The 21,317-nt window shown below is 33.4% G+C and overlaps 1 protein-coding gene across 5 annotated transcripts in view; it reads left to right on the top strand.

Annotated features, from left to right (window-relative positions):
- The window catches only part of LRP1B (LDL receptor related protein 1B), a 1,862,264-nt gene that overhangs the window by 1,335,175 nt on the left and 505,772 nt on the right, over positions 1 to 21,317 (top strand). For all 5 annotated transcript variants that reach the window (XM_087435122.1, XM_087435120.1, XM_087435121.1 and 2 more), the window contains exons 34-36: positions 167 to 307; positions 4,941 to 5,066; positions 6,837 to 6,968. In XM_087435122.1, the coding sequence (XP_087291248.1) occupies positions 167 to 307; positions 4,941 to 5,066; positions 6,837 to 6,968 (399 nt within the window). The remainder of the gene's footprint in view (positions 1 to 166; positions 308 to 4,940; positions 5,067 to 6,836; positions 6,969 to 21,317) is intronic.

Below are 21,317 nucleotides of genomic sequence, written 5' to 3'. Positions count from 1 at the left end.
CACTATGGTTTGCATTTTTAAGAGTAAAATCATTTTACTATTTCACTTAGAAACAGAGTTGGGAATATAACAAAAAAATCAGAAAGTATTATAATTTAATAGTTGTTTATTGTTATTTAATGAGATGATTATCTTTTTAATAAAAAAAAATCTTTTATTTTTCTAGATAAGAAACTGTGGTGGGCAGACCAAAACTTAGCTCAGCTGGGAACCTGCAGCAAAAGAGATGGAAGAAACCCCACCGTTCTACGAAATAAGACTTCTGGGGTTGTTCATATGAAAGTGTATGACAAAGAAGCACAGCAAGGTAAGTCACACTGTAATGAATTCGGGCTGCCTTTTGAATACATAATGTTCTCTTTTCTCATATTATTTTCTCAATTCAACAACTGAAGTTTCCTATTTTTGCTTCTAATAAAAAGGGGAAAAAAGGCAAATGCTGCTTAATACTGTAGAAGAAATGCCTTTAACGTAAGGTATATAATGAGCTTTCAAAACATTAGCAAAGCTGCTTAAGGAGTCTTAGTTTGTCAGATCTTCAAAGAAGTCTTATCTAGTTCTTCATTAAAAAATATAAGAATAAGAAAAAAGTCCCAGCAAAATGTATACAATGTATAATTAAACCCATAAACTGAATGAACTAGAGAACTTCAGATGGACCATGTCAGTGTAAGAATTTCATATCCAAAAGCACTACATTGTTTGACTCTAAGCATTTTGCTTTTTTATTTTTGCTTATCCAAATTGTATGCAGTGAAGTGGAGTGAGAGAACTAACAGATGGTTTACATAGGTGGACTTGTCACATTGCCCAAATGGCAATTAGATTAGAGATGCCAGGCAGTACAGCCCCACACCTGCTAGTCCTTTCTTAGTTTTTGCTTCATGATCCATGACATTAGCAGAACTCCCTTTCCTAGAGAAAATCTTTTTCTGTGTTCTACTTTCTTACTTTAGTCTCTGCCATGAAAATCTTTCTTTCTTTCTTCTTCATAGACTTTTCTTCTTAGGAAAAAATTTCAAGAAAATTTAAAAGGGTTTTCATCTAAGGGATTTGGGCATGTAGACCAAAGCAGAGACGAGCAGAGATAAGAATAGTGGACTAGGGGGATCACTAATTCTGAAGGAAGATGACAACCATCAAGCAGACAGGATTTATTGGAGAGACCAGTTGAGAGCCACACCTGCACATCCAGGGACAAAATGAAGACCAGATTCATGGTTGCCTTCCCCATACAGAGCATGGGCCACATTTTGCTCTGGAATACTTTCTTGCCAGGAGCAGCAGGAAATATATTTCTTTTTCATGAAAAAAAAAATATTTTTAAGAGGAAAAAATTGCTTTAAAAAACAGTCTAAAATGATTACTTGGTTCCTTTCATGGTTGAGGGGATGCCAACACCCAAACTCCTATGCACAAATCTGTATTTGTTCTCTGACATTTTTTAGTCATCATATATAATAATGAGCAGGGGTATTTTCACTAGAAATTCCACAATGGAACATTTTCTGTATCAAAATAAATAATTTTACTGGCATTCCAGTCATGGGAAATAGATTATATAGTTGGGAATAAAACCTGGTACTGAATAAATAAAATATCATGACATTTTTATGGATTTCAAAACAGTATATTTGTTAAGTGTAAAACTTATAGTACTATAATAAACTTTAGTTCGTAGTCTATGCTTAATGAGATTATATCTGAAAAACACAGCATTAGAAAGTACAATAGAGAGAGAGATTGTATTTCCAAACAGGGCATTTAAAAAAATCTATATTAACTTTTTCAAAATGTGAACAAGCACATGCTTTGTTTGAAATTGTAAATTAATATAATATTTTGAATTTTTCTCAATACAGTTCCAGTAAAGTTTCCTGGAGGAAAAATTTAGTATATCACACTTGGCTCACTTTGCTCATGTTAACAAGATTTCCTTCATCTTTTAAGGATTTAATCCAATAGATACATTTGGATATTCTACGTGCTCTGAAAGTATTACCAAACTGACAAGAACCTCTAGCATTTAGAAGTTAATGGTATAATATGACTAAGCTTAAAATGAAGTGAAAATACTATTTTTACTATAAGAATATGCTGATGAAAGCATCTGTATTAAAGACAATCCCATTAAGAGAATCATAGCAAGTAGCTTAAAAGCTTCATTAGTATGAAATATGAGCAATTTAGGGCTATTTAAGGTGTTAACATTACTACCTCTTTGGATTTCAAAGTACAATTAGCTACTTCATTTATCATTTTTGACATAGATCACTGGGGAGCTGAGACTTCTCGTTAGTCAAGTGGACTTTCTAGCTCCACTAGAGAATTGAGGCATGAAGTTTGAACATCAATATCATTATAAAATATTAAGCCAAGCTAATATTTCTAACTTGCTAGATAATCACACCTAAATTATTGCTTTTTAAATCACTCTAATATTTTTCCTACATTAAATCTATATTTAATAGGCAAAGATACTTATTGTAAATAATGACTCATTTCTCTTTTTACTTTTTCTCCCTTTCACTATCAATTTTCCCTTAGAAATGAAACAAATGATACATGATGTGTATTATTGTACATCATTGTTTACATAGATTAATTTTATTATTTATCAGAAAATAAATATAATACAATATATGTTGCTATTATGGCAGTTATATTTGAAAATGCACAGTCCCAGAAGTTCCTTTTTCTTCTTTTTTCACATATTTTTTTATTATTTTCAAGGTTATATAACCCTTCATTTTCTCGTATTTTTATAAATTCATTCTCTTCCCTAATCTATTTTTCTTTACTTCAATTTCCTTGTTGGCCCTTCTCTCCATTTGGTGTTTCTTCAGACTTTATAGTTATGCATCACTTGTCCATCTCATCCCAGCTTTTCAGTCTTTATGGTAATTGAAATAAATCATAAATATGCATATATCCAAATGCATATCTCTTTAGATTGGCATTGTGTTAGTATACATTTATGTGCTTTCTATAAAATTAAATATGTATATTGCAAGTATAGAATTATTATAAATCTATAAATATAATTATCTCATTATTAAAATAATCAGAAATCTGAAGTTTCATCTTAGTATTATCAGTCAGCTTGGGAAAAGGGGAATCAATCAATCAATCTTCATTGGTTTATATATGAGATAAAGATAATCATTTCAAAAGTTCAGGGCAAGTCAAATCCTAGTATGTGGCCCTACGTAAGATGAAGTTCAGCATTGGCTGCACTGGCAGCTATAGGAAATGAGCAGAGAATGTGGTAGATCTCCTGATGAGAAATCTTCCAAGTTTAGAGTATTTCACACTTCAAAAATGACAGAGCTTATGACAGGTTCGATTGAACAATTAAATCCCATCAGACTATCTTGAATTCAGGATATGAGAAATAATGAGCTGCATTGATATTTTGAATTTTCCAGAGAGCACTACTGATATATAGCTTTCATCATGCTTTGTACTTTTCACTCAATTTACTGCACTTCATGTCAGAGCTTGAACATCCAGTAAATGGCATTGCATGTCCTAGAATGATAAAAATATTGTAAAAATGGGATATTTAATGAACTTGCTGGGTAAGGTTATAAGTTGCTTAACTTCATGCTACCAGCTTTAATTAGCACATTGGGCCTAGTAAATTCAATAGAACATCTTTATAGAATGCCTACTTGTGATTACCTGACTAATATTTGTCACTGCTACTACACAGGAACGAGGAGAATTAACGTGTCTAATAACATGACTCTTCTGGGTGTGTTTTAAATATATTTTGAGATAATTATGTTCCTAGGAATGGCAAAATTTATTCCTTTGCTTTTACAAAATTAATTAAATATTTATATTCATATATACCTCCTTTCTTTCAATGGCACAATCTTTTGAGTTAGTAATGTAACTTAGCTATATATTTGACACATTTGGATAAAGTATTCTTGAAAAGGAAGTAACTGTAGAGTTGAAGTGAAATTTAGAAATCAAAAAAGAGAGACTTCCTGGTTTTTGTGATTTTTTTATTTTATTTTTATTTTTTTTGTGAGGAAGATCAGCCCTGAGCTAACATTCGTGCTAATCCTCCTCTTTTTGCTGAGGAAGACCAGCTCTGAGCTAACATCTATTGCCAATCCTCCTCCGTTTTTTTCCCCAAAGCCCCAGTAGATAGCTGTATGTCATTGCTGCACATCCTTCTAGTTGCTGTATGTGGGATGCGGCCTCAGCATGGCCGGAGAAGCGGTGTGTCGGTGCGCGCCTGGGATCCGAACCCGGGCCGCCAGTAGCGGAGCGCGCACACTTAACTGCTAAGCCACCTGGCCAGCCCGGTTTTTGTGATCTTAAAATATTACAAAGGTCTATGACAGTATTCATGACAAACCAATTTTCTTTTGCTTTTCTGTAACTCTGAGTCTTCTCATATCCCTCCCTTTACTTTTTAAAAAAATTCTAAATTATTTATTTATTTTAAAATTTATTTTTATTGAGATATAATTGACATATAACATTGTGTAAGTTTAAGATGTATAATGTGTTGATTTGATGCATTTATATATTACAGTATGATTACCACCATAACATTAACACCTCTATCCCATGACATAATTATCATTTCCTTTTTGTGGTAGGAATAATTAAGGTCTAGATTCTTAGCAACTTTGAATTATATTCAAAGTTAAATTGAAACTATAAATTGATTATAGTATTGTCGTCTATAATCCCTATTCTGTGCTTTAGATCTCCATTTACTTTTTTGGAAGGGCAGACTTCAACTGTAATCTGCTACTTTCAAATTCTTCAAGAGAATAAAATATGATACCAACCAATATGAAATAACTGCATTTAGAAATCAGCAATAGCATAAATATTTGTTCAAATTATTGATATTGAGGATACTCTTTTTATTTTTCTTGAATTTTATGTTTATTTGTTTTTCTTCTATGTAGGCAGCAATTCCTGCCAACTAAATAATGGTGGATGCTCTCAGCTTTGTTTACCAACATCTGAAACTACAAGAACTTGCATGTGTACAGTGGGATATTATCTCCAAAAGAACCGCATGTCTTGTCAAGGTATAAGGTCTTGAAAAATCTTAGTTCTAATGCATTTAATTCATCCATGCAGATTGTGGGCAAAGTCAGTTAGAAATTAGAATAAAGATAATATTAGCTTGTTATTAGGACAATGATGCACTGTTTAGTCTCATATATACGGGATTTTAATGTATCTAAAATAGTTTAAGTATCACTGTTCTTGTAAAGCTTCCTACTTTTTTAGTTATTTTCAGGAACTCAGTTTATTAAACCTTTAACCAAATCCAGGAGAAGCTACCTTCAACTTTTTTTTTTTTTTTGTGAGGAAGATCAGCCCTGAACTAACATCCATGCCAATCCTCCTCTTTTTGCTGAAAAAGACTGCCCATGGGCTAACATGCGTGCCCATCTTCCTCCACTTTATATGGGACGCTGCCACAGCATGGCCTGACAAGTGGTGCGTCGGTGCGCACCTGGGATCTGAACCCGGGCTGCCAGCAGTGGAGTGCGCACGCTTAACCGCTATGCCACGGGGCTGGCCCATACCTTCAACATGACTAGGCAAAAGTTGAAGTAAAAAGCAGTGGTTGATGGGCTGCAATTACCATACAATTTGAATTTAATTATGTCTACTTTCTTTAAACTGTTTAAGAGAAAGTACCAATGGGGATGTGAGGTCTCAAATTTGCTTGACTGAGGGAGAAGAGCACTGCAAAAGAGCTGGAGTTTAAGAAATCTATCTTCCTACTTTTTGTTTTATAGACTCTAGTTCTATTAGTCCCAAAGAGCTTTGATTCTAGAGTGGTCTTTCTATCCAGTGATCATAGCTTAATTTTATTTTTCAAAAAATATTTCAATCTTATTTGAGACATATGTATGTTAATATTATCATGTGTTTTATGTTAAATCAAATATTTATATGACACTTATTATGTACCAGGTACTATTCTAAGTACCTTAAACATATTAATTCAGTTAATCCTCATAATAACCTTGTGAAGTAGGTCTCTTATTATGCTCATTTTAGAGCTGAGGAAACTGAGACAGAGAGATAACTAGCTTGCCCAAGTCACACAGTTATTAAGTGTTGGAGACACATCTAAATACAGGCGTTCTCGTTTTAATGAGAAAATATGTATATTTTTTAACGTTAGAAAAAATTTCTATAAATATTTTCTAACATATTAGAAAAACTTATACACATCAATGTGCAGACTTCTGGTAGTCAGTATATGTGCTTATTTTAGAACATATTTTTCATACTGGAAAAGCAAGACAGTAGCAAAAATTAAGCACTTGGTGTGTTTTCAGTATTCAAAAGGCTATAAGAAGTCTAACTCTATTAGAAAAGTATCAGTGATATAGTTACCTAAAATCATATCTAAAATCAAAATTTATTATCTTGCATAAGCAAAGAGACGCTTGGGCCTTAGAGAAGAGGGGGTGAATTTTGGTTGTGAGGCCAGGTATGCTTCCAACAGTTATCTGTCTCAGTGTTTATGAAAAGTATGGTTCCCAGAATAGTAGCATCATCACTACATGGGAAATTTTTAGAAATTCAAATTATAGGCCCCTGGGATGGGGCTCGGTAATCTGTGTTTTAACAAAGTCCTCCAGGAGATGCTGATGGATACTCAAGTTGAGAACCACCAATCTATCTACGTGTCAACTAGTCAGAAGTGTAGTGTCCAAAAAAAAAAAACTAGGGGATGTTTTTATGAAAGAAATTAACATTGTTAAAAATAATGCTAATGGAATGATTTTAATGTTAAATATTCATTTTGGTTTATTTTTTCTTTTCCAACTTAGGTATAGAGTCATTTCTTATGTACTCTGTTCATGAAGGCATCAGGGGAATACCTTTGGAACCAAGTGACAAAACGGATGCTTTGATGCCTATATCAGGAACTTCATTTGCTGTGGGAATAGATTTCCATGCAGGTAAATAGCTTTTTATTCATAATTTATGTGTAATATTTTCGCTTGATTTATTAAACATGATGGAAATATAACCTTTCCATCTGTACTCTGATAGTCAAGAAGAAGAAAACAAATTAGAGATGACTTTTTAAGCCTAACACAAATTGTTCTAAATATATTTTGCCTTAAAAAAATCAAGTAAAATTTCCTAAAGTATATTATTTGAATTGCAAGTGCATTAAAATGTCATTATTGGCATTTGGTCGCTTCATTTTTATTTCTCTTTCTTTTTTTTTTCAAATTACACTTTTACTTTTATCCAATTATAAATATAAGGATACATAAAACATTTTGATCCATTACATACTTAAAACATAATCTTATTTAAAAGATTATGTCCAGATATGATTATCTATTCTAATACAGGTAGTACCAAATGAAATCCAAAGCATAGAAACAATTATAAATACTAAGTCATTTTAAATTACTTTTGAAATAGTATGTATCATTTTGGAGTCAGATTTTACCTTACCTTCTTGTTTTAGCTACAGTGAAAGAAAGCAGATTAGATACTAACATTTTGCTGTGACTAATAAGAGTATATGATTGGGAATTGATGGTAGACATTGTCAAGTTTATTGAAGTACCAAGGTTTTTTGTGCTAATTGTTAAATTCAGACATAGTATAAACATTGAGTATACTCTTCTTATTAATATTCAGATTTATTACTCTACACTGGAAGGTTTAAACTTATAAAAATAAAATTTTCAGCTCTCAACCAACCAGATAGTATACTTCCTGAGTTAATGTTTTAGTGTTGAAGATGTACAGGCATGTTCCCAGTATTTTTTTGTATTCATAAAGACTTAATTTTATCTAAGGTTACAAACAAATAGTCTGATTTATAATCTTAAAAAAAAATCCTTAAGCATCAGCATGTGGGCTTCTGGTAGTAAGCTTATTTTTTTCCTCCAGCTCCGACACATTTTTTTTAACCATGTGTTAATGAAATTCTTGGATACAAATTAATGAATTACTGGATATCTTCACAAATGAGTAAAAGATGATCTTTCTTAAGTAAATTATTTCGCAGCAAATGTTTGGAATCACACAGAGGCAAACTTCCTACTTTTTTTTTTTTTTGTGAGGAAGATCAGCCCTGAGCTAACATCCGATGCCAATCCTCCTCTTTTATTTATTTTGTTGTTGTTGTTGAGGAAGATTGGCCCTGGGCTAACATCTGTGCCCATCTTCCTCTACTTTATATGGGACGCTGCCACAGCATGGCTTGACTAGTGGCATGTTGGTGCGCGCCCAGGATCCGAACCCTCGAACCCTGGGCCGCCACAGCAGAATGCGCGCACTTAACTGCTGCACCACTGGGCCAGCCCCCCTACATTTTTTAAAAAGCCTTTCCCAAAAGGAAATATAGACAAATAGCCTATTTTATTGAGCAATATGTTAATTTTGCCAAAATCAAAGTTGTTTGATCAAACCTAATTTTTCATGGAAGGCTCACTACCCTACCATGCATAATCTACCCTGCTACTTATTTACGTGCATCTTATTCTTTAGAATTTTATTATATAGGATTTGGTAAGTGCAAAACTAAGAAAACTTTAACTTCTTGAAAGGATTTTATGTAGATATGCATATATTTTTACTAAATACACATAATCCCTTGTTTTAGCTGGTATCACATACTTGATTCTTTTAAAGACTCTATAACGATTTTTGAAAGTATTTGGTAAATTTCCACGAAGTACGAGTATTAAAATAACCCATTCGGTCTAAATATCCTAATTAGATCATTAGTAAATCTCTTGTTCCTTAACAGTAAACAAATTATTTGTATGAGTTGAATTCGCTCTGTGAGGTTTATATTGGCCTTAAAATGGTTAAGTTTCATATAATGTGCCATGATAGAGGATCATTTTATTTGCAGAGAACAGTACTCTCCCTGTTTCTAAATTCTCAATAATTATTAATATTATACTAAACTTATTTTGTATCAAAGTGGCTTTTCATCAGAGGAATTACCAGGTTATTAGTTGAAACTTTGTGTTCTTCATATCGTACCTGCCATATATTTTTAAATTACGTTTCTAGAGAGAAATTATTTTTAGGAAATCTATTTCTTCTTCTAAATGCAAAAGAATGTAGGCATATGGAATAGTCATATAAAATTAGAGTGTTCAAGAATCTATTAAAATCTCTATTGTTAATCAGAAAATAGGAATGTAAAACTTGCTTTTAAATCAAGTGGATTAGAGACCTAGGGGCCAGTAAAACATATAGAGTGAAGAGGCCAGACTTTTGCAACAGGCAACTTGGATTCTAATGCCAGTTTAACCATTTACCAGCTCTGTGAACTTGAGTAGTTTACTTAATTTTTCTGAGGCTCAATTTCCTCATTTTTGGGGTGCAGGAATATTTAGATCAATGTATGTAAGTGTTTGGCATTATGCCTAATATAACATGAGTGCTCAGGAAATAGTAACAATATCTAATAAAGAAAGTAATAAATTTAAAAATTGGCATATGTGATATATATTTACGAACATGCCTTGGAAGCTATATTTAAACTCCTAATTAGCACGTATTTAGTTTCCTGTTCTTTTGACTGATACTATATTTTCTATTCAGTTATCTGCATAGAATAATAGTTGTTTCTTAACTTTTTGGGGACAGAAAGAGTAGGTTAGTAAATTTCCTTAGTGAAAATGAACTTAATAATAATAATAATAATAATGAACAGTCCATAGAGCAGATTTTTTTTTTTCCGGGGAAGATTGGCCCTGAGCTAAGTCTGTTGCCAATCTTCCTCTTTTTCCTTTTTTCTCCCCAAAGCCCCAGTACATAGTTGCAGATTTGTAGGTCTTCTACATGGGACGCTGCCTCAGCATGGCTTGATGAGCAGTGAGTAGGTCTGTGCCCAGAATCCGAACCGGCGAACCCCGGGCTGCCAAAGCAGAATGCACGAACTTAACTGCTATGCCACTGGGCTGGCCCCTGTAGACCAGATTTTTAAAGATTAAATAACATCACCAGCTATTTGAAGTCATTAAATGTAAACCCAGGAGGCTAGCAGACAGTGCTTAGACAATAAACCAGTGAAACACCAATGAGGATGGTGGTGGTGGTGGTGGTATCAAGAACTTTCAACCACTTCTCCATGTAATTTTTGTGCTCCCATCTACTTTATGGTCTGATCCTTTACTAATTGTGTTTCATGAAAATATATTAGGATCATAATAAGTGTCAGCAACTTAATTTATAATATCATCATTATGGACAATATATGAGCTTTGTAACTTTGTTGAGTGAAGTTGCTTTAGGGGTGAGGAAGGAAAATAACTGGATTGTTCTTGAGAGAGAGAGAGAAAACAATTTTTGATGCATCAGCCTCTATTTTTTTTTTCTTTTACCAAGGTCTTTATGTTTTACCTGATTATAGGTTCTTCCTCTATTAGTTCCCTTTTCCAGACCTTCTATTTCCTCTTCTTTCATTAATGGCGTTCAACTCAGGGACATACTTGCTACTTCAGGATCAATCAAAGATAAAGATGACAAAATGGAAGTGCACAGTTGCCCCTTATTCTAATAATAATAAGGAAATGCTGTGAAGGAGGATCATTTGTTAAGTATAACTACCATAATGTCTGTAATATTATTTTATTGCCACAATTTTACAGGGAAAATATATTGTTCAAACATGTACATTTCATGAAGATTAACAGATCTGAATCTTGCTGAGTTTTAGTCCTAATGAATTAAAGTTTTCTGCAGTGAAAGGATTTCTTTCACCAGATGAACCAATTCTGGATACTATCCATACAAGAAAGAAGACCCTGTGGCTAGATTTAAAATGTTCAAAGCATTCTTATCACTTCACTGGAAAAGTCCCATTCCACTGGAAAAAAAAATATTAAGCTTTTGAAAATCCTTGCCTGCTGGGTGATATTCCTCCTGATGAATGAATACTGCATTTGATGCTTTAAAAGATATATTTTAGTTAGGAGAAAAGCCTGCAAAACAAAGCCCATTGCTCCAGTCAGTAGTGGAATCTTCTGTAATGCTCTATTCAGTACCTGCTACCCCGCGATGGAGGTATTTATAACTTTTTCATAATAATCACATAATAGAATATTACTTGAATAGAGGACATTCTACTCTGAGAATGATTATTTATCTGGAATTTTCAAGCTTATATTCTTTTTTCATCTTTTATCACTTTTGTTCAAATTTGAGTTATCCAACTCAATGTTAACAAATGTTGATTACTATCTGTTAGCTGTAGAACATCACTGCTAAGTTGCTGTGGAGGATAAAGATAAACAAGGAATAGTTTCTAAGGTCATGCTTACTTGGGTGCTTTTTTTTTTTTTTTTTTAAAGAGAGCATCAGAGGACCATTATTTGGACGTCATTGCTTGGCACTCACTATGGGAAATATTCTAATGCCTTTTTACACCATCACATAGTGATCTGGCTATTAAGACAATAAAACACTGAAGGAACATTCCATTATACATTTGTTAAAACCCATAGAGTATACAACACCAAGAGTAAACCCTAATGTAACTGTAGATCCTAATATAAACTATGGATATGTCAATGTAGATTCATCACTTATAACAAATGTGCCATTCTGGTGAGAGATGTTGATAGTTGGGGAGGCTATGCGTGTATGGGAGCAAAGAGTATGTGGGGTATCTCTACTCAATTTTTCCATGAATCTAAAACTGCTCTAAAAAATGAAGTCTATTAAAAAAAAACACTGAAGGAGAACATGTGACAAAATACCATTACCACATTTACACAGTTGAATGTCACCTATTTACAAGAAAAAATCTCTCCTTAATAATCCCATAACATTTACGTACATCTTTGAATCTTAGAAATAGAAGGAACACTTGATACCATCTAGTAGCATTTCCTCATGTTACACATAAGGCAACTGGAACCCAGAGAGATCAAGAGGCTGCATGGTAATGGAATGTCCTACTCCCAATTCTTTACACTTGCTCTCTTGCATTTGTCACCACTGAAACAAAATTTTATTTAAACCATTGTTGGCATTACTTGTTAAAACAACACTGCACTTCTGCAAATTTGTGCTGGTAGAAGATGATATTTTATTTTGATTTATATACTGAGTCATATGACCTTAAACTCATTTAATAATTGAAGCAGGTAATACTCAAGTGAGAGTATCTTTTTTCTATGCCTAGAGACTTAGAAAACAGCTATTTACAAAATTTTTCTAGTAACCACTTTGTCACCAACCGAGGCCACAGAAGAATTATAGAAAGAATTCTTTGTATGTCAGTAACAGCAATAGCTTAAGAAATATAATACTGTTGCTTTGGGACATGTTTTCAATTTTATGAAAAGCATTTCCTTGGCTACAAAGTGAATTTTTAGGACTGGTTCAATTTCTTCTTGTTCTTGTGACAGTGAACCAATACTAGTTTGTGTTGTTATTTCAAATTTTCTTGAAGAGTGTATTTTCAAGTCATGTGAACAGTTTGTATATATTTGTATATGGTCAAGTACAGTAAATCTTCCAAGATGTAAAGTAGTAACTATCATAAGAAAACAAAAACTTTTTAACACTACCTGGGAGACAAATATAAACATACATAGAATAAGGCGTTATAAATTAAACAAATTATTGGAAATATCTTACAAATCATTTTTGGATAATTTATGAACTCAAAACATAAAAAAACTAGGCTTCTTTTAGGCATCTGAATTCTTCAATAGGTTACCCAAAACCAAAAACCCCAGAAGACCTACTAAGATGACAGCTTTGGTCAACTTATTTGGGATGTATATTATTCTTTCTGTTATTGAAAGAATCGCTTAAGTGAGTCTCAAGAAACTTCTTTCTCAGGCGGTTAGCCCTCCTCATGAAAGTGAAAGGTCCCAACACCAGCTTTAAACTAATTCACATGAAGCACATCCAATCTGTGTTTGGGTACATTTCATTTCCCCTCTCTTGAGTCACTCTGTGCTGCTCTCTTTCTTTTTAGCTGCTCAGGATTCTCTTTAGCAGAGCTACATCCATATCTGATATTCTGATGTCTTTCTCTTTTTTCCTTATCTAAGCTGAGTTACCAAGAACCCTATCTCAAAAGGCCTAGTTATGCTAATTCACAGTAAATTATTAATAGCTGCTTAGAGATTGACAAGTCATCTTACCAAGTGTGTTTGTGCAAAGCACAGTATCTTAACCCAACACCATAAATCCAACTAAAGCACCACTAAAGATATGTGAAGAAAGTATTTTTATGGATAGGTCAATCTTTTGGATGTTTTTCAAATTACTTTTTACTCTGACTCTTGGATGATAGTTTGGCACCTGTTTATTCCCAAAACACTCAGCCCTGAATATGTTGACAGGTCAAATGATATGTAGGAAGTCTCCTTTACCTTAACTACATTGATACCATTAATATTGGTAAGTGTGACTTTAATCTTGAAAAAATGTTTTTTCCTCTTTTAAGAAAACCAAGGATTAGTCCATTTTTCTTTTTGACACCTTTTCTTTAAAAAAAAAATTAAAAAGCTATGATTCAGCTGAAATTGTTGGCCATTAGTTTTTAATCATGTAGACAATTTTCTAGTTAATGGAGAAAAAGGGAAGTTATTTAACTGGTTTTTGGACTGGTCATAAGCAATGAATCTTTAATTCCTTTTTATCATTTGGCCTTATTCTTATCCAGAGGCGGTAAGTAGTAAGTGGATCTTTTTGGAGACTTGAAAGGAAAAAGGAACTAGTTATTTCCATAAATTTCTTAGTATTTTTAGAACATGGACTTGGCTGAAGCAGAAGCCTAGAAATAGAATTAATCACCCACAGGTGGGTTAGGAAGAGGGGGTTTGGAAGAGAAAGAAATTAAAATAACATCATGAAAAAACCTTAATATATATTGAACACTTATTACATTATAGGAATAAAGTTTGGAAAATTTTATTTATTTATGCCATTTAATTCATCAAAATAATCTATCGAAGAAGGTAGTATTTTTATTTTAACAATGAAGCAACTAGGTTTTGAGATGAGATATGGATGCAGATTTGCTTCAGGATGCCCAGATTAAATTCTGCATTCAGGATTGGCATTTGGGTTTTTGCCCTTGAGATTGACATAAGCCATGTATTGAGTAACCAGTAGTGAAGTAATCAATATCAGATCCCTGATAATTTCATAATGAGAATTTTAATCCTACTGCAATTATGATTGGGAAAGATAATTGACAGGCAATATCAGGACTCAGGTTTGGGGGAATGATGATAATATGGTCACCAATTTGTCAGAGGACAAATGGTACAGCCTCATCTGAGAGGAAAGTGAGGGAGATGATAATGATGATCATTGCCATCGAAAAAGAAGGAGAATGAAGAGAAGAAAGAAAAAATAATTTATCCCACTGTGTTTTTATTAGTTATCTATTGCTGTATAACAAATTACCAAAATGTAGTAACTTAAAGCAATAAACACATTATCTTATAGTTTCTTCTATGGGTCAGCTTAGGTCTCTTATGAGGCTGCAATCAAGGTATTGGCCAGAGATGTGGTCTTATCAGGAGGCTCAATTAGAGAGGATCTGCTCCTTTGTGGCTGTTTGCAGGATTCAGTTCCTTATCAGCTGTTTGACAGAGGGTCACAACTCCTCACTGACTGTTGACCTCAGTTCCTTGTCATGTGAGCCTCTCCACAGGGCAGTACACAACATGACTGTTAGCTTCCCTTAGAGCTAGTGAACAATAGAGTGAAAGAGGGCACACACAAGTTGGAAGCCAGACCTTTTGTAACCCAATCTCAGAAGTGATTCCTATCACTTTTGGTATATTCTATTTATTAAAAGCTAGTAAGTAGGTCCAGCACAAACTCCAAGAGAAGGGGTTAGAAAAGGCAGTGAATAACCAGGTGATGGCCACATTAGATGGTGCTTCTCACAATATTATAGATGTTTTATCTATATTATCCCCCACATTGTTGTGTAACAGGTGGATTTTGACTGTTGGTTTGGTTGATGCTCCTGAAGGGACAGCTTCTTTATTCTGGCTTTAACCAAGTGAGGATGAATTAACATGAAGCACCAGGATTCTGGTCTTGATACCATTTTTGCCTCCAATTAATAGTAAACCTTGGATTCCTGGAGAAGTTCTTTGGGCAGAAAACAAAGACAAAGCTTAAATAAACTGCCAAATGCCTTATAGATGGAATGAAACAAAGCTAGGATTTGAACTTAGATATATATTTCTCCAAACCCTAGTTTTCTTTACACTACCATGCTAGAGTGAGACAAAAGTGAGAAAAGATTCCAGAAATATCCAAGTGTTCAATGACAACAACAAAAAATATGTAAGTCAAAAGCTTAGAGATATCTGACCGTTCAGTGTGTATGATTCAAAAAGCCAGGCTGGAGACGGAGGATAGTTAGTAGTCCTGGTACTAAATATCTAACTTGGTAGATCTATGGCAGTGGTTCTCAACTGAATATGATTGTGCACCCCAGATTATATTTGTCAATATCTGGAAACATTTTTGGTTGTCAAAACTGATGTGGTGCTACTGATGTCTATTGGGGAAAGGCCAGGGATGCTGCTAAACAATGCACCAGCTTCCTACAAGGAATTACCCAGTTGCAATGCTAATAGTGCCAATGTTGAGAAACCTAGACCAGGGCAAAATCTAAGGTGTATTTTCAATGATTCTGATGTGTACCTCTGGATTAGCACCACTATCCTCAATAGTAGCAGACCCAGTGTCTTTTTCTTTTTCTTTTTTTTTTTTTGTTTCTTTTTTTTTTTTTTTTTTAAGATTTTATTTATTTATTTTTTCCCCCCAAAGCCCCAGTAGATAGTTGTATGTCATAGCTGCACATCCTTCTGGTTGCTGTATGTGGGACTCGGCCTCAGGATGGACGGAGAGGTGCTGCTTCGGTGCGCGCCCGGAATCCGAACCCGGGCCACCAGCATCGGAGCGCGCGCACTTAACCACCAAGCCATGGGGCCGGCCCCCAGTGTCTTTTTCTTAGGCTGCTATTTGTTATGTTGGTCATCTCATTCTTTAGTACCTAGCTTTTAATGTCATGAATTTGCCAAATTTGCTTTTGGCCAGCATTCCAGAAAAATCCTTTAACGAAAGCCAGCAACTCCTTCCAACCACTCTTTACAGTTTTTGACCGGTGTCTGGAAAACTCTTCACGTAGTATTAACTTACACTAAATCTTCTACTGACAACTCTCTGGCACCAAAGTTCTTTAAGAAAAGCTCTGTCAAGAAATTGCTCATAGCTATCTTAGGTTTGACTGGGGGATACAAAGGTGTGTAACACCAGCAGAATTATTAGTGTAGTTACTTTCTTCTTTGTCGCCAATGCAGGCTGAGTGTTGACTGATGTTAACTATGCTTAGAATGAGTTCTAGTATTGTATCAAGTGTTCCTGTTCAGTTTTGTGGCCAAGAAGGGAGCTTCAAAGTACTTGGTAACAATTGCCAGTTCTTTATGCCTACTACGGTGCACAAGAGCAATTATGTAAATCTTCTTCCAAGGATAGTATATTTCCCATGATTTGCTATGGGTAAAGCATTCTGTCAGTGAACTCTTCCAGCACTATGTTGAAAACCAAAACAAAACTGATTTCTTTAGTCTAGGAGTGTATTTGTTTTATATATTTATTATTTAATTTTACTGGGGACTAAATGAGAGGAGCTAGATGTAAATTAAGTAGGAACCAGAAATGAAACTTGATTGTCAGTGTATTAAATACTAGAATAGATTACTTAAGGATTATGAATCTGACTCCAGAGTATTTTAAAGAGTTAAGACAAACAAACCACCTCTTCTGAATAATGATTTCTCTGGGTCTCTTCCAGGTTTTTGACTATTCAACTTCCTACATTAACAGTTTCAGCAGAAACAACCTATAGGCTATTTTTTGAAACCATCTATTTTTTTAGTCAACAGTCGTTAAAATCTATGTGAACAGAATCAGAATTAGACTTGCATAGTTTGAACACAGAAAGCAGACTGTATTGAAGAAACATTCGTTTCTTCAGGAAAACAAATGTTCACGGGAGAGATCCTATTTATGTTACTGCTTTCTTTACAAATTAAATATTAAGATACTAAAAAGAATTGATGATTCCATGGTAATTCAAGGTTCTAATTATATATGAAAAGCTATTTTCTAAATCTGGAACAAGAGGATTCAAAATTTTTATTTTGTTATCTATCACATATTATTCTGATTAGTAGGGAAAAGAACAAAGATTTACGGGTGATTCTTATCAATAACCTTATTTAAAATGTGACTATAGCCTAATCATTGTTTCCATTTAGTGTTCTCCCTTAATACCACCTTAGTGGTAAAGCAACTGATGTTTTGAGCTCATTTGGCTCAGATTTGAATTTATAGATACTTATAATAAAGGATACCAATGAGTATATTTGTATACTCCATTACTTTCAATGTTCATGTGAAACCCTATTAACTCAAAATAGTGATGAATAAATGAAAAGGTAGACATCTACCAGCTCAATCATCATTAAACATTATTAAGATGAGTTTGTGAAGTAATAGCCATTAGTTGAGCAATCACTTATTGATGGCATGTCTCGATTCATAATTACTTTTATTTATTTAAAAATTCTTCTTTATTAAAATTATACATTATAGTAAATTTGAAAAATTAGGAAATATGAAACGAAGTTGAAATAAAAATCACCACTACTATACAGGCAGAAACTATTAATATTTTGGCATATTAATGTTCATACTATGTTTTTAAAATACAAGTAATCTTATCTTATTAATGAGATTTTGTTTTGCTTCTTTTACTTAGCATTCTAACGTGAACATTTTGCTATGTTATGGTTAAAAATCTGTAAATACAATTTTTAATAGGAGTATATTATTATATTATATGGATTATCTTAAATTTTTGACCTTTTCAATATTTTTGGACATTTTGATTGTTTCCAATTTTTGGCTGTAAATCTTTTTCAACATTTGTGATAATTCCTCAAAATATAATTCCTGTTTTTTAAACTAACAACTGTTTTGAGATATAATTTGCATACTATAGAATTCACATATTTAAAATGTGCAAGTCAATGATTTTGGGTGTATTCACAGAGTTGTGCAACCCTCACCAATATCTAATTTTAGAAGATTTTCATCATCCTAAAGGGAAACTCCATACTCATTAGTAATTCTCATATTTCTCCTAAGTTCCCAGCCATAAGGCAACCACTAATCTACTTTCTGTCTGTAGACAGAAAGTCTATAGACAGAACTATGGACTTTTTGTATACATGGAATCATATGGTATGTGATCCTTTGTGATTGACTTCTTTCATTTAGCATAATGTTCATCCATGTTGTAGCATATATCAGTACTTCATTACTTTTTTTGCCAAATAATGTTAGATTGTATGGACGTGTGACATTTTATTTATCCATTCATTGGTTGTTAGACATTTGAGTTGTTTTCACTTTTTTGACTATTACAAATAAAGTTTCTAGGCACATTCATGTATGTGTTGGTGGGGATATTTGTTTTCATTTCTCTAGGGTATATACCTAGGAATGAACTTGATAGGTCATATGGTAACTCTCTGTTTAACCATTTGGGGAACGGCCAGACTGTTTTTCAAACTGGTTGAACATTTTGTATTCCCACCAGCAGTGTATGAGTGGTCCAGTTTCTCCACATCCACACCAAGACTTGTTGTTATCTGTCTTTTTTTTATTATAGCCATTCTAATGGATATGAAGTGGTATCTTATTGTGGTTTTGGTTTGCATTTTCCTGATCCCTAATGATATTGAGCATCTTTTCATGTGCTTATTGACCATTTGTATATATAGAGAGAAATATCTACTCAGATTCTTTGCCCATCTTTTTTGGGGGGTTCTGGGCTTTTTTTTTTTTTTTTTTTTAATGTTGACCTGCTAGAGTTCTTTATATATTCTAGATAAAAGTTCCTTATAAAGTATGTGATTTGCAAAAGTTTTCTCTCGTGCCCTGGTTGTCTTTTCGCTTTTTTGATGTAGTTTGAAACACAAAAGTTTTAAATTTTAGTTAAGTCCATTTTATCTATTTCTTCTTTTCTTGCTTGTGCTTTTGGTGTTGTATCTAACAAACCGTTGCTTCCAAGGATACTATGATTTAATGTTGTTTCCTTTTAAGTTGTGTTTTAGCTTTTATATTTAGGTTTATGATCCATTTTGAGTTAATTTTTGTGTGTGAATGTGGATATCCATGTGGACTTGCATGTAGATATTCAGTTACCCCAGCACCATTTTTTGAAAAGGCTATTCTTTTTACTGTTGAATTGCATTGACAACTTGTTGAAAATCAATTGACTGTAAACGTGAGGGCTTGTTTCTGGACTCTATATTTTGTTCCATTGATCTACGTATCTATCTTTATGAGTACCTATTGTCTTGATTAGTGTAGCTTTTTAGTACATTTTGAAATTGAAATGTGAGTCCTTCAACTTGGTTCTTCTTTTTCAAGATTGTTTTGACTATTCTTGGTTCCTTGCATTACCATATGAATTTTAGGATCAGCTTATCAATTTCAATAGAGATTGTGATAAATCTGTAGAAAAAAATTGGGGAGTATTGTGATCTTAACAATATTGCCTTTAGCACATTAACATGTGATATCTTTCTATTTACTTGAGTCTTCTTTAATTTCTTTCAAAAGTGATTTGCAGTTTTCAAAGTATAAGTTTTACACTTTTTAAATTAAATTTATCCCTAATTTTTTTATGCTACTGAAGTGGAATTTTCTTAATGTTGTTTTTGGCTTTTTCATTATAAGTGTATAAAATACAATTGATTTTTGTATATTGATCCCGCATCCTGCCACCTTGCTGAACTCGTTTATTAGTTGAATATGTTTTTGGTAGATTCCTCAAGATTTTCTATATACAGTCATGCACTACATAATGATGTTTTGGTCAATGATGGACCGCATATACGCTAGTGATTCCGTATTAGTACCATATAGCTTAGGTGTGTAGTAGGCTATACCATCTAGGTATGTGTAAGTACACTCTATGATTTCACGCAACAACAAAATCATCTAATAATGTATTTCTCAGAACGTATTCCCATCGTTAAGTGATGCATGACTGTAGAGGATCATGTCATCTGCAAATAGAGTGAGTTTACTTCTTCATTCCCTAACTGGATGCCTTTTATTACTTCTATCTCTACTTTTACTTCAACTTCTACTATTTCTTCTTCTCTTTCTTCTTTTACACTTTCTTCCTTGCCCCTCCTCCTCCTCCTCTTTTTCCTTTTTCTTCTCTTCTTTCTTTTTTGCCTAATTCCATTGGCTTCAACCTCTAGTACAATGTTGAATAGAAGTGGCTAGAGCAGACATCCTTGTCCTACTTTTGATCTTAAGGGAAAAACATCCAATATCCATACATTAACTAGATGATGTTAGCTGTTTATATTTTGTAGATGCCCTTTATCAGATTGAAGAAGATCCCTCTATTCCTAATTTGTTGTGTATTTTTATCATAAAGCATTGTTGAATTTTGTCAAATGCTTTTTCTGTATCTGCTGAGACGATTATATAGCTTTTGTCATTTATTCTCATGATATGGTGTACTACATTAATATATTTCCAGATTTGAAAGCTACCTAGCTTTGGGTACAAATGGGATAAATGCCCTTTGTTCATGTAGGATTTGATACATCATCAAATGATGTATAGTCCTTTTTTATATGTTGCTGGATTCAGTTGGCCAGTATTTGGTTGAAGATTTTTGTGTCTATCTTCACAAGAGATACTGGTCCGTTTTTTTTTTTCTTGTGATAACTTTGTCTGGTTTGCTATCAGAGTCAATATTGATATCTCCCCTCTTTCATTCCTGATTTTAGTAATTTGATTCTTCTCTCTTTATACCCAGCAGTCTAGCTAAAAATTTGTCAAATTTCTTGATCTTTTCAAAAAGATGAACCAACTTTTACTTTTATTGATGTTCTGTATTGTTTTCCTATCTATATTTTTAAAATTTCCTCTCTAAGCTTTATCATTCCTTCCTTCTGTTTGATTTCCATGTAGTTTGCTGTTCTTTTCCAGGTCTTAAGGTGGAAAGTTAACGTATTAATTCGAGATCCTTCTTTTCTAATGAATGCATATACAGCTATAAATTTTCCTCTAAGTACTGCTTGAGCTACTTCCCATACGTTTTGATATGTTGAGTCTTCATTTTCATTCATTTCAAAGTATTTTGTAATTTTCCTTGTGATTTCTTCTTTGATTCATTGATTGTGTAGGAGGCTGATATATTATTTCCCCATATTTGTGAGTTTCTCAAATTTCTT

The sequence above is a fragment of the Ceratotherium simum genome, chromosome 9, assembly GCF_057802395.1.
Source record: "Ceratotherium simum simum isolate JZ-2026a chromosome 9, ASM5780239v1, whole genome shotgun sequence".
In the NCBI taxonomy this organism is placed as follows: domain Eukaryota; kingdom Metazoa; phylum Chordata; class Mammalia; order Perissodactyla; family Rhinocerotidae; genus Ceratotherium; species Ceratotherium simum.
Note: the sequence above shows the minus strand (reverse complement) of the source record. Positions and strands in the feature narration are given on the sequence as shown.